Source organism: Pipistrellus kuhlii, unplaced genomic scaffold (assembly GCF_014108245.1).
Source record: "Pipistrellus kuhlii isolate mPipKuh1 unplaced genomic scaffold, mPipKuh1.p scaffold_m20_p_24, whole genome shotgun sequence".
NCBI classification, from domain to species: Eukaryota; Metazoa; Chordata; class Mammalia; order Chiroptera; family Vespertilionidae; genus Pipistrellus; species Pipistrellus kuhlii.
In genome coordinates this window covers 11725586-11740235 of record NW_023425523.1, presented here as the reverse complement: position 1 = coordinate 11740235, position 14650 = coordinate 11725586, and the positions used below count along the sequence as shown (strand labels likewise).

General features: G+C 36.2%; 1 protein-coding gene across 2 annotated transcripts; it reads right to left on the bottom strand.

Annotated features, from left to right (window-relative positions):
* Positions 1–1290: 1290 nt before the first annotated feature.
* Positions 1291–14214, bottom strand: CTSS (cathepsin S). 2 transcript variants are annotated; one of them, XM_045587015.1, is made up of 8 exons: positions 14035–14214; positions 12775–12901; positions 10109–10231; positions 9064–9213; positions 6497–6724; positions 4851–5016; positions 3342–3444; positions 1291–1898 (listed from the first exon to the last, which is right to left on the bottom strand). In XM_045587015.1, exons 1-8 carry the CDS (start codon positions 14064–14066, stop codon positions 1799–1801), a joined length of 1029 nt encoding a protein of 342 aa, XP_045442971.1. In that variant the 5' UTR covers positions 14067–14214; the 3' UTR covers positions 1291–1798. The 2 variants fall into 2 exon arrangements, with proteins under 2 accessions (XP_045442971.1, XP_036309181.1); XM_036453288.2 differs by having other exon boundaries at positions 14041–14212.
* Positions 14215–14650: the final 436 nt, after the last annotated feature.

The window sequence follows — 14650 nt, the reverse complement described above, 5'->3', positions numbered from 1 at the left end:
TTTAATGCATTTATAAAGAAGCATGTACAGTATGTTACTATAGCACAAATTTATATTTTAACATTTTAATAATCATCTTCCTTTGCAATCCTATATGTTTTAGTTTATGCACTTAAGAACATTATTCTGAGAAGGTGTCCATAGGCTTCATTAGACTGACAAAGGTAAAGAACTCATATTTTTATTCCATTTACAGTGCTTGAAAAATTGTGGGAAAAATAAAAACAAAAGAGTACTCGAGAGACTTATGTAATACTTTAAACAATAAAGAACTTAAAATTTTAAAAAAGAATACTCAACGAAATACCTTTTTTAAAAATACGTTTTTATTGATTTTAGAGAGAGGGAGAAAAAGAGAAACATCGATCAGCTGCCCTTTGCATGTCTCAGTGGGGGACAGAGCCTGAACCCAGACATGTGCCTGACCCTGAATTGAACCTGCGACCTCTTGGTGCGTGAGGTGACACTCAACCAACTGAGCCACACTGGCCAGAGCTTAACTAAATACTTTTTAATCATAATGTTTCTCTATACGTACATTTGATGTTAGTTATATAGTATAACCATGCTTTTATAGTTAGCAATTCTTGTTCTTTAAAATGTGCTTTATGGGGGAAAATGTACTTTATGGAGAGGGATTAAAAGATAGCAGAATTAGCCGAAACCGGTTTGGTTCAATGGATAGAGCGTCGGCTTGGGGACTGAAGGGTCCCGGTTCGATTCCGGTCAAGGGCATGTACCTTGGTTGCGGGCATATCCCCAGTAGGGGGTGTGCAAGAGGCAGCTGATCGATGACTCTCTCTCATCGATGTTTCTAACTCTCTATCTCTCTCCCTTCCTCTCTGTACAAAATCAATAAAATATATATTAAAAAAAAAGATAGCAGAATTAGTTTAAGTTCAGTTTAAGATATACTATTGACATCATCCTGCACACATTTTATGTTGTAGGCATGAGCTTATAAAATTTAAAGTTCTTGCTGCCTTTTCAGAACCAATCTACATATCTATTGCAGTTGTGAGGAAAGATCAATCTGAATTAGATAAATATGAGTAATGGAATATTAAATATTAAAACAAATGCAGTTTGGTTATTTTATTCAGGTTGACATCATTATTTGCTCCAAAAAGGTCCTGGCCAATTTGCTAATAGTTTAATTCTGGTCAAGGGCACACCCCCTACTGGGGATGTACCCACAACCAATGTACATGCCCTTGACCAGTATATTAATTATTGATCACTAAATAATTCTTAGAAAGTGTGTAAAAAACAGTCTCTTAAGCATTTGTCTACTATAACTTCATTTAAAACATTTATTGAAACTTTTATGTGCAAAGATACAATTTGAGCCACATTAATAGCTTAATAGTTTCTTCCATTGAAGTTGCCATAGCCCATCACCAGCAAACCACAATTTACATTTTCATGATAGATTATAATATTATCTAAGAATAAGAAAAGAGTGTTATGAGGTAATGATACTAAGTTGAAAAGACAAATAATTATAAAGCACATTCCATCAAGTTACAAAAGGATATCAAGGGACATAAAAAGACAAAGAGGTAAAATAAGACAATGACAAATTGGATTAGGTTGACTAATTCTCATACAGTTATATTTACAATATATTAATTTTTACTTTTGTAATTTTTTCAAGATCTGCAAAGTTAAAAAAGTAGAAGAGTCAAACCATATATTTACATTGATCATGACACACATATTTCTACTGGTTACAACAGGTAAAATTGAAGAGAAAGTGTTTCATCTTTCTTGACTTGTTATATAATGAAGAGATCCTCTAGATTTCTGGATAAGAGGGATAACTAGCAATCCCACAATGATTTCCGCTATTTCTTGCCATCCGAATATATCCTTGTTCACCAAAGTGGAGGCCCCAGCTTTAGAAAAACAAATAACACAAAATTACAAATGAATGCCACATTTTCAATTTTTTATCTCTTAGATTGTGTTTCTCATAAAGCAACTCTATATAAAAAGCTGTAGGCCCTGGCTAGGTAGCTCAGTTGGTTAGAGCATTGTCCCAATATACCAAGGTTGTGGGTTTGATCCCTGGCCAGGACACATACACGAATTAACTAATGAATGCATAAATAAGTAGAACAAAAAACATGTTTCTTTCTCTCCCTTTCCTACCCCCTCTCTCAAATCAATAAGTAAAACTGTTTTAAAAAATAAAAATCTATAAACAAAATTAGCTTTAGAATATAAAAATTTCCCAAGGACTTTTAGGCAATTTTCAAAGGAATTTTTATTTATTTATTTATTTATTTATTTATTTATTAAAAAAAAAATATATATATATATATATATATATATATATATTATTATTTTATTGATTTTTCACAGAGAGGAAGAGAGAGAGCTAGAGAGCTAGAAACATCGATGAGAGAGAAATATCGACCAGCTGCCTCCTGCACACTGGGGACGTGCCCACAACCAAGTACATGCCCTTGACCAGAATCGAACCTGGGACCTTCCAGTCCCAAGGCTGACACTCTATCCACTGAGCTAAACCGGTTCCGGCTTCAAAGGAATTTTAGAAGGCTTTAGTCCTAAACAGGATGGGGCAAAAGTAAGATTCTAGTTGTGAGTATGTGAAACAAAGTTTATTCTTGTATTATTATTATTTATTATATTATTTTCCATATGAACTATTGTAAACCTACTTTTGCCTCACCCTATTTTGATGAATACTTAATATGTAAATAAAACAATGAAAGATCCATTCCAAACCTTTAATCCTCCTTCTTTGTAAATATGCCTTATGCAGGGAATGAGTATTATTATTCTTCCCAAGGCCCCACCTCTAAATGTTTTTGCATAATAGGATCATAGGTAACCATTTGCTATTGAACTTAAATTCCTTTAAAGAATGTCAATTAAATATTTTTGAGAGACTACTATAGAAAAGGCATAGGGCAGGGAATTTCATGCTTTGGGCCTCTAGTATATATATAGCTAATATCCTAAGAATGGAAGGATGTTACCCCAAAAAAATGTAGAATAAGAAGAGTAATGGGCAAAGGATGGGGCCCTGGAGGAAAGACCAACACTGGCGAACTGAACAGAGGAGTACCGGTAGGTATTCTTAAAGGAGATCAAGAAGGAATGATCAGAAAAGTATTGTAGAAGAGCAGCCATGAAAACAAAGAGCTGAAGGCACAATAGGAAATGCAGACAGTACATATATAGAAATTACTTTATAAGATGTTATCATTGTCAATATCATGATCATCATCATAATCACAAGGAAGCATTTGTTGAGGCTCCCTCCAAATCCTGATTTTAATTAAATATCCATTAAAATATACATATATTACCTGTTTTTCACAAGCCAGTAGTCTTTCCCATTATAGTTACCGTAGCCAACCGCTAATACAGCATGATTCACTTTTAGAGTACAGGCTTGGTCATAGTAGACACCTGAGAATAAAATGGTAGAGATAGAAAAAGAGTGAATGGCATGTGACAATGAGGACATTTGAAAATGCTATTATTTTTGTTAGACTGTTTTGCATATGTTAATTAAAAGTTTTAAGAACATATACTCTAATTTTTTTTAACTATTTATATTTAATAATTTTTTGCCATCAATGCTGTGTTTGTCAGGGTTTTTTTTGCCAAGTTTCCTAAAAAGTTTTCTTTGATAAAACTGTTACCCTTTTCTAATTATTTTTAACTTATAAACAGTTATTGTATTTTTTTTAATTTATGAGAGAGAGAGAGAGAGAGAGATGCTTTGTTGTTCCAGCTACCTATGCATTCATTGGTTGTTTCTTAAATGTGCCCTGATCAGGAAATGGGACCCTCCAGCTTGGCCTATCCAGCTGAGCTAGCCAGCCAGGGTCTACTGAATTTCTTTGTAGATATTCCTAAATTGTTTCTTCCATACATTTTCATTCTTTATTAGATTAAATTTTTTTTGTTAAAATTTTCTGTCAATCTTCCCCTGAGGATATTTTTTCCATTGCTTTTCAGAGAGAGTAGAAGGGAGGGAGGAAGGGGGAGAGAAAGAAACATTGATGTGAGAGAGACACCTAGACTGGGGGTGGAGAGTGAACCTGCAACCCAGGTACGTGCCCTTGACTGGGAAGCGAACCAACGACCCTGAGGTATGTGGGGCCAACACTCTAACTCACATGTGTCAAACACAAGGCCCGCGGGCCAAATCCGTCCCGCCAGGCCTTGCAATGTGGCCGGCACCGCGCTGTCATCACTGCACTCCGCTGCGTTTCCATCACAATGACAGTTTATGACTGTTCAGTAAACCATTCGGCCCGCGATTTAGGCTGGATTTTAGATTTTGGCCCCTTCTCTGATTGAGTTCGACACCCCTACTCTAACTGCTGAGCATACCAGCCAGGGCTAGATTAAATTATTTTTAAGGTGAGGTTTAGAAAAAATATTATGATCTTCTACCCATCAGTGGGTGCCCTCCTTTATACTGCTATGTGCAGCTGTAGTACACAGTGGCTACAGTGGTTAGCAGCACAGGTACTGGAGTTAAGTAGCACAGTTTCTAGTTCCAGCTAACCGTTTTTCATACTGTGTGGCTTTAAGCAAGTTAACCCAAAAACTTAATTTTTTCATTTGTAAAATAGGGCTATTGTGAGGATTAAATGAGATAATACATAAGAAGAATTCATCATGGTACTTGACATATAGTCTTAGTAAACTTCAGCAAGTATTATTTTACTAATTAGAACTGGGTGTAAAATGTGTACATGAAATGGAGGGTTCTATTTATCCGACTCAAAACATTCAGAGGTGGATAACATAATAGTGCAAGGGCGGAATATAACAAGAGGATACTACGTCTGAGTTTTTACCACTTTTGTAGAGGAAGAAAGAAGGATGGCTCGCATCTATAGCAACAGACACAGGTCCTTTACTGGCCACAGCTTCTTTCAAGGCCTCTTCACTACCGTAAGGAAGTTCAACATACTTTGAACATGTGGCAGCTCGATATTTTGAGTCATACTGGCACTTTCCATCCTGAAAAAAGAAAAAGAATAAGTTAGATAAAGAAGTATACTTCACTTTCTTTCACAAATCACCAATATCCTAAGTTTGGACTTCAAATATCTTTAAAAAAAAAAAAATTATTGATTTTTTACAGAGATGAAAGGAGAGGGATAGAGAGCTAGAAACGTCGATGAGAGAAACATCGACCAGCTGCCCCCTGCACACCCCCCACCGGGGATGTGCCCACAACCAAGGCACATGCCCTTGACCGGAATCGAACCCGGGACCCTTCAGTCCGCAGACCGACGCTCTACCACTGAGCCAAACCGGCTTTGGCTCAAATATCTTTTCTTTCCTCATTAGCCTTTTCAAGTATCTAAGGTGTCTTCCTGTGTTTGAAGAAAGAAAAATCAAATCTTCCAAAGCCCAGTCCCATGTTTCATCAATAGCAGAGGATGTACATATTATTCTATTATTTTACATTGTGCACATTTCGTATATGCATAAGTTGCCCGGATAATGTCCTCAGACTCTAAGGTGGATTGTAGGGGTGTACAACATAAAGATCTTAAACTCTAGACTAGAGCTTTAAAAATCTTTTTGGTAATATAATGCCTGCAAGATGATCTGCAGTTTAAATAATGGTTTATAACAACCATGTATTATAGCATGGAAAACAGTATATTTCATGTGGGAAAAGGGAGGTTATCAATTCATGTTTGTTTCTACAACTATGCTTTAGAAGTACTTATTTAGAAAGAGAACTTGAAAGAAATAAACCAAAATCATAGTGGATAAGGTAGGAGGTTTTGGAGTGACTATCTTTTCTAAATTTTCTGCAATATGGATGGATATATTACATTGTTTAATAAAATATATCATGAACTCGCAAGGAGGATGAAGAGAGCATGACTTCGTTTTTTAGTAGCTCAGAGAATGATGTGTTGATGATTTGAGATAAGAGTAATCATGGGAGGCTACTGGACAGAATTTAAGTTCCAGGCAGATATGCAGAAAGAGTTTTAAGGAAGGTTTGCTGAAATTCCATTTTAAGCATGAATTGTATTTGCTTGTCTAAAACTAATATGCCAGTGATAAATTAAGAAGCCTCCCCAGGACCGGTTTAGCTCAATGGATAGAGCATCGGCTTGGGGACTGAAGGGACCCGGGTTCGATTCCGGTCAAGGGCATGTACCTTGGTTGCGGGCATATCCCCAGTAGGGGGTGTGCAAGAGGCAACTGATCGATGACTCTCTCTCATCAATGTTTCTAACTCTCTATCTCTCTCCCTTCCTCTCTGTACAAAATCAATAAAATATATATATATAAAAAAAAAAAAAAAAGAAGCCTCCCGCATAAGAAAAAGAACTCTTGAGAATTTAGGATTCCTAGTCAGGATTTTTACACACACAACACTGCTTCTCAAGTATTGGCTTGGTGGTGAGTTTAGTTCAGTCGGTCAAGAGATATAAGATCATGGGGCAGCCCAAAATATTTGCTTGTGACATACCATGGCTTTATAGGGATAGGAAGCTTCTGAATCGATGCCATTGTTGTCAATGATATACTGGAAAGCCTCTGTCATGAATCCACCATTGCAGCCTTTATTGCTGTATTTTCCATTTGAGCAATCCACCAGGTTCTGGGCGCTCAGAGACACCAGCTTTCCTGTCTTCAGCTTCAGCTGTGCTTCCAGGGCCCCCACAGCACTGAAAGCCCAACAGGAACCACAAGAACCCTAAAACAGACACAAAGTCATAGAAGAAATTACAGAAAGTCAGTAACACCCAAACTGGGCAACACCCAACATATCAGCCCTGTCGATAGTTATCGGAAAAGCTCCCCCACTTATAATTTCCTCTTCTCTTAGACCAGTGATTTTCAACTGGTATGCCACAACACACTGGTGTACTGCAAGAATTTTTAAAACATACAATACCTGACTAGTCAGGGGCATTGACCTCTTTTCCCTTAGATTGTCAAATAAAAAGGTGACAACAGCTGCCCTGGCCGATGTGGCTCAGTTGGTTGAGCGCTGTCCCAGGCACCTAGAGGTCACGGGTTCCATTCCCTGTCAGGGCACATGCCTGGGTTTCAGGGTTTCAGGGGGGGGGGGGCATTTTGGTAGGCAGCCAATTTATGTTTCTCTCATCATGTTTCTTTATCTGTCTCTATCTCTTCCTCCCCCTTCCTCTCTAAAATCAATAAAAACATATTTTTCAAAATGACAACTAACACAATAGCTGTCCAGTATGAATGAATAAAAAATATAACTGTTTTCTAGGTCAGATAGGCAAGAATATATTTTTTGTTGTGCCACAGATTTTATTTATTTATTTATTATTTTTTATAGATTTTTTACAGAGAGGAAGGGAGAGAGAGAGAGAGATAGAAATGTCAATGAGAGAGAAGCATCGACCAGCTGCCTCCTGCACACCCCTTACCGGGGATGTGCCCACAACTAATGTACATGTCCTTGACCGGAATCGAACCTGGGACCTTTCAGTCCGCAGACCGATGCTCTACCACTGAGCCAAACTGGTTTCGGCTGTGCCACAGATTTTAGTAATTTGTTTATTTGTGCCATGAGATGAGAAAGGTTGACAATCATTGTCTTAGACAACGGGAAAGACTAAACCCTTGCTCACTCTGGGTAAGGTTCAACCTGGATAAAGATTTGCAAATGGCTGAGCTCAGAGCTTAATTACCATATTCAAGCATATTAAGAAACAGTACTTATTAAGCATGTACTAAATCCAAGCTATTTTCACCAGTAAAGGAAATAGTTGCCTACAATAAAATGATTTTGAAAGGAGCTGGGGTGATTCCCTTGATCTAAAATACCCTATGATGCCTTGCCTGAAACATAAGGTCAAAAATTTCTTTTAGTTTTTGAATTTTTAAATCCAAAGATATTTTACAAACAGAAAACAAAAGGTACAGAGAGGACAGAGCCCTTTAATAACTTCTCTCACTCTCTTCTCTTCTCATCCCACCTTGCTCTCTACCCAAAGAAAGCACACTGAAATTGCTTTTGGTTAAAGCAAAATCATCTATTGAAATGCAAGCACCCAGGGAAAGAAGTTCATTACATTATTTATAGTCAACACCTAAATAAGCAGTTTATCAGATCTTTCCAAACTTTTATTTTAGAGAATCTCCAGTAAGAAACCCAAAAATAGTTGAAAGAAAAATAACCAGATGGAAAAAGAGATTAACAGTAGCATTCACTTATTAATTTTTACCTTTATGGGTCACAAGCTGGGGTCATATTGCTTAGAATATTCTGATTCTTCCTTACCTAGATCTCTAAATAATACATGTGTTTTACTCTTATTTATCCCTAATTTAGGATTTTTAAAAAATATATTTTATTGATTTTTCACAGAGAGAAAGGGAGAGAGATAGAGAGCTAGAAACGCCGATGAGATAGAAACATCAACCAGCTGCCTCTTGCACACCCCCTACTGGGGATGTGCCTGCAACCAAGGTACATGCCTCTGACCGGAATCAAACCTGGGACCTTTCAGTCCGAAGACCCACGCTCTACCACTGAGCCAAACCGGTTTCAGCTGGTTTTATTTTACAAGCAAAATAAATATAAAAACAAAAATTTAAAAGCCTGTATTTCTTATTCTAAAAATGCAAGCCTAATCAAATTATTTGACTGTGTAATTTATAGACAACACTGAGCTCTCTTTTCTCTCCTTCCAACCTGAAATTCACAAGTGAGAAGGAGGTAGCTATTTTCTCACACACAATACTATTTCTCAAGCAGTTAGCATGGTGGAGGGTCCAGTGCAGGTGATGGATAGCATGAGCACTGAAAGTCTGTCTTGACCTATTTGCTTAGTTTAAAGTTTTTTAATAATGTGGCTCTAACCATTAGTGAGGAATACAAATAAATTATGTGGTCCTTGCTCTCAGTAGCTCACAATTTAATTGAGAAGACAGAATAATAAAAATAATTAGAAAGTATATAAGGGAGAGTCACTGCCAGATGATGTAGCTAGACTAAGTATTTACAGAAGAGGGAACTCTACCTAGGGTGCAGAGGCCTGGCGTGATGGTACTCACCTGGTATTTCACTTCGGTAACACACCCCTTGTCTCTCCAGTCCATAGAATCAGGTAATTTTTGGTTAGGGTTTGACTTGTAAGTGACATTTCTCTGCCATGGGCTGGGGACTCTTAGGGAACTCATCAATAACATTACTTCTTCACTGGTCTACAAGGCAAAATAAATAAAATAAATATACAACATATATCCTTTCACTTATATCCTGCTTTTCAATATCCTAGTAACTAAAACTCTGAATATATTTGACAACTTGGAAAAAACAAGTGGTAGTTGTGACCATCATAGGTACTGTTAAATACCTCATGGGTGAATTATCTGGGTCTCGTTTTTACTCTCACATTTTGCAATATTATCCCAGTTAGACAGTGGGAAGGAGAAAAAGAAAATTACAAAAACTAGAAGTTACAGGGAGACAGATTTTTGGTTTAAAGTAAGGCATAATTCTATAAAAGAGCTGTCTAGAAAGTGGATTGAACTGATTTTCCTTGTGAGAAAGAATTATAGAGTCCAACATTTAAGTGGGAATTTAATCTACTAGGGTGTTCCCTTCCAAGGGGTACTGTGATTCCAGTGAGCAAGATCTCAAATGAGCCTATGATTCTTAATTTTGGCACAGTGGTGCAGTTTTGCAGGGTAGTACAGAATATAAAATGGAAGATTTTCTTGTGATATTAAGAAATTAATTCTCCAATTAAGAAAGCAGGTGGACCATATTAAATTGTCAATTTAGACTTACATAAGTACGATAACTACAAGATTGTGAGCAGTCTTACCAGGCTTAAAAAAAAATTGGGCAATGTTTTATAAAATTAATAAAAACAGAAGACTAAAGTCTATGAGTTTAAAACAAAGAAGGGATTTGGTAAGTAAAGTGGTAACATTAGGACTAAAGGAATCTGCAAATTCTTGTTTTTAAAGTCTGCCTTTTCTAACTTTTACATGTAGATAATTTGCCTTTGTCATTTACTTTCAATTTGCTTTTGGAAAGACAGAAATCATGCTTACCAAGAGATAAGAGCAGGATTATTTGAGGTTTACCTACCATGTCTGCCAGATGGTTCATGCCTAGATCATATGAATGCATTCCCATTGAATGCTCCAGGTTGTGAAGCATCACAAATTTTAGATTCTTTTCCCAGATGAAACGTCGTGTTACTTCCTCATTCTAATAAGTAAGGAAAAAAGAACATAGTTGTACTGAATCTTGCACAAATAAGTGTTCAATAATGAAAATAAACATATTATGAAGCATTCCACCATGTAAATAAATGAATATATTCAATATAACTGGTAAAACTATATATCAATCTTAATTCTTACACTTAATTGCTTGATGTGATTAATATTATTTTATGATGTATAATGAACTTCTTCCAAAAACATTTGCTAAAATGTTTTTGTTTTACAAAGTGCAATTGGTTGAAGTATATCCTTTGTAGGTAGTAAATTCACAACATCTTTACAGGCTTAAAAAATTTTTTTTGCCCTCACTCTTGAAAGATAGTTTAATTGATTATACATTTCTAGCTATTTTTCTTTAGCGATTTGAAGCTATTTCTCCATTTTATTCTAGTATTTATTATTCTAAACCACTAGAATAGAAAAATGGAATAAAGAAAAATAAATTTAATGAAGTATCGGAAAGCAGATTATTGCTTTTAACTTTGGTAACTTTTATGATTCCCTTTCTCTTTGATATTTCGAAGCTTCATTACATGTGTCTGGGTGTGGGTTTCTTTATTTCCTCTCTTGGGTACTTTTGATTGAAAGATGCAAGATTTTTTTTCATATCTAGAAAATTTTAACCAGTATCTCCTCAATATTGCTTCTCTACCATCCCATCTAACTGTCTTTTTCAGAAATTTCTATCAGATATATTTTGATATATTTTGTAGCCTCAAACTCTTTTTCATCTCTTTTACCTGCATTTTCACAGTTTTTCTTTTCCTTTTCATATGCTTCCTTGTGGGTTGAATGCTTCAGTACTATCTCCTAGATTGCCGTTTCTATCCAACTCTTTCCAGTCTGGAGTTTATATACCTTTTATTGAGTCCTTATTTCAATTACTACAGTTTTAATTTTCAAGATTCCTAATTTAATTTCTAATTTCTTTTATACTTTCTTGTTCTTTTGTATGGATGTTATTATTTATGTTATATATATGTGTGTCTGTATGTATACATATACATATATGTATACATATATATATATACTTTTAATTTTATCCAGAGTGAATCCATATTTTGACTGTTGAATTTGTTGCCCTCGGGGAGTTTCAGTTACATAGGATCAATGTACATGGAATACAAAGTATATGGTGCCTCCTAAAATTCCAAACACTCATCTCTACCCCCAAGGCTATAGTTTCCAATAAATGATAACCCGATGAGCAACCAGCAACAACTATTTTCTGCCTCATCTCATTAAGTGTTAGAGCCCAAGCCCAGACCGTGGTTCCAGGTAGCAAGTCTAGATGCAGCCCCCTTTTCCTTAGAGCAAGATTTTATTGTTACCTCAGTAGTGGTTATGTACAGATATACTGCCAGACCAATGGAGCAGAAAAAATGGAACAAAAAAATAAACATAATGAAATATAGGAAAGGAAATAAGAAATGAACTTGGAGATAACTGAAGTAGGATAAATTAAATAAATTAAGGTAAGATACCAATGGAAAGTCATTTTTATTTCCCCTTAGGGAGTAAAATCATTAAAAAGAAAGATAGCTTTAACCAGACAGTGGTACCATCTAACTCCAGTAGACTCTGAAATTAGAGTGAAGGTGAAGTCCATCATTCCAAGAAAACAACTCAGAGTGCACGTACTACTCAAAGTATCTTTTTATACAAAAATGATACATCAAATAAGTGACTGCATGTTGGCCTACAAACTCAGTATTATATACCGAGTGTCCCACAAAATGTGTGTGTGTGTGTGTGTGTGTGTGTATATCGAGATATATATATATATGTGTATATATAAATGTCTATAGATTCTATTACATTTTAAAAATGAAATGTATTTTAATAAATACTGCCTTTATAATTATTCCAAGTATGTATAGCTTTTGTGGGACACCCTGTAGTTACAGGACTTAGTTATTTGGAGCACTAGGGTTAAGGACTTAAAATCAAAATCAGTAAGTATGTTTCGAAATAAAAATAAGAGCACAAAGTGGGAAGTGAGAGTCAAGAAACAACATCTGTCATTCCATCTGCCTGGGGCGGAAATAAGGGCTTTTAGTTTCCAAACATGTCCTCTTTCCCCTTGGCCTGGCACCTTCATTGTAGTGATCTACTTTGCTCGCTCCCTGGCTTCTATCCATTCTCTGCTCAATTGTCACCTTATAGGTGAGGCCTTCCTTGACTGTTCTATAGAATCATCATTCCCAGACTCTCCCCGCCTTCACCCAGGGCCCTTCCTACCCTCCATGCCTTACCTTGTTTTTCTCTACTTCACTTATCACCACTTAACATACTATATACCTGATTATTTATTAACTTATTTCTTGTCTGCTCTACTGGGGTGTAAGCTCTATAAAAACAGGAACTTTGTTTTGTGTTGTTTCCGGCTATACCAAGAGCAGAATCTGGCAAGAAATGTGAACGGAACATTTATTGAAAACACTGCTTGTAAGAATATAATCTGAGAGGGAGAAAGCACAGAGTACTAGAGTAAAAGCAAATCTCTCAAGTGGCAATGCCGTCTACCTGTTCCGTGTATTGCTTGCCATAGGTTTTCTTCCAGAGGTCCCAGTGGTGATCCAACGTGGGGTCTTTGTGCAGCTGTGCCATGGCAGAGGAGCACCCCAGGAGAAGCCAGAGCAGCCATTTCATTCTGTGAAAGGAAAGGTCACGTAGGAGGAGTAGCTGTTAGCTGCATCTATTGTGACCATATCTTTCGTAACAAAAAAAAAGCAATGCAAAGGCTGTCAAAGGGACAGAATACTACAAATCACAATTATTGAATATATAGAAGAAGTGTGGGAGGATATACAGTGTGGGGCAAAGTGGGTTTACAGTTATTCGTATGAAAATAACACAATAATTAATAAGTAATAGGTTAAGCATCTTGTTTCATGTACAAAATTTATTCTTGTGCTATTTTTATGAATTATTGTATTATTTTCCATACAAACAACTGTAAACTTACTTTTGCCCCACCTAATATAGTCACAGTTATACTGTGGTCTGCAGATTCATGTCAGAAATACTACTACTAATGCTTATGAGCTCTTTAAAAAGTGATTTTCAGAAATTTCCTGGTGCTTGGTAAACCAAACTCACATTCAGGGTTGACATTGTTACAGGAAGTAGGGACTTTCCAGGATTTGCCAACAAATCTAATCAAGGGACATCCTCTTTCCTCATTAACGGGAAAGCAAACCTTGGAAAAATCATATATCTTCAGAATTTTTGAATGTGTAAGTTCTTCTTAACTGGCCTACTTAAATATTCACACAACATTTAGAGGTGGTTAAAAGACAACTCCTAAGTATTCTTTTCACATCCAAAGGTCATTTTATTGAGTTAATTTTTTTTAACTCCCCCCAGCTCCAGCAATCAAAATATTGATTTCAAAGGAAGCAAAATTAACTTCTTTTGAAAACACTACTTATCTATTTAATACAAAAACATTTTAACAGAAATTCAGTGACCAGCCATTTCTCAAACTGGATTCTCCTTTTAATTCCGTTTTTTTAATTGAAAATAACTGTGATTGTAACCATATAAATCTTCAAAGTATACGCCAAAGAAAACTACATTTCAGCCTCAGGCTTAGATGTCCAAACACACATTTAACTTTTCAAAACTAAATTCCTTTTAGTCCAAACGCAAAGAGGCAAATTGAACCATTTGATTTTTTTAGTTTACTTCCTGAAACCAAAGATTTGAAACCTGGCAGGCAGAGCAAGCTGAAAACACAAAGGGTTTAAGACCAAATGCGAGAAAATAAAACCCAGACAGTACCTATGCATATTGGAACCAGCAGATGCTCCCATATTAAGAATGCTTGAAGGTGGTCTCTCCAAAGATTCAAAGGCAGCAAAGAGACTTCAGCTAAATTTGACTTTAAAAAGAAGTTGGAACTTGTCACATGAATCATCCCGAAGAGGAAGTGAACTTTCATTTCAGTTTCATTTAAAATCTTATAGGTCAGCTGACTCCAGCCCTCTCTCTATGATTTTGGAAACAAAGTGGGTACAACTAGGCATCAAAAGAGCCCCCAGTACGGGAGATCAGTAGAACCTGCTCAGTAAAATAAGAGCACTGCAAGTTTGCCCTTCAATCCTTCATCATTTTGATAATTCACCTTACCTAAAATCACCAATTTTCAGATTGGTTTCTCTCACACATTGATGTTTTTTTCCTCTCTCCCTTTCTCTTCCTCTCTCTAAAAAATAAATTTTAAAAAATGTAAAAAGAGAGAGAAGAGAAAAAAAAAAACAATGGTAGAGTTGAGCAGCAGCAACAGCAGATTTTCTGGCCACCTGGTCCCCAGTATTACCGGTATGAATTGTAGCATTCATGTCAACTGTGTTTTGTTCAGTAGCATCCTAGGTTGAGCATCTCTCTCTGTGTGGTT

Excerpts from the sequence above, each read along its gene's own strand:
- CTSS (XM_045587015.1), bottom strand. The coding sequence starts at position 14,066 with ATGGGAGCATCTGCTGGTTCCAATATGCATAG. Across the intron at positions 10,232-12,774 it reads GCAAGCAATACACGGAACAG|AATGAGGAAGTAACACGACG; the intron begins GTAGACGGCATT and ends CTTACTTATTAG. Across the intron at positions 1,899-3,341 it reads TACTGGCTTGTGAAAAACAG|CTGGGGCCTCCACTTTGGTG; the intron begins GTAATATATGTA and ends GTTTTTCTAAAG.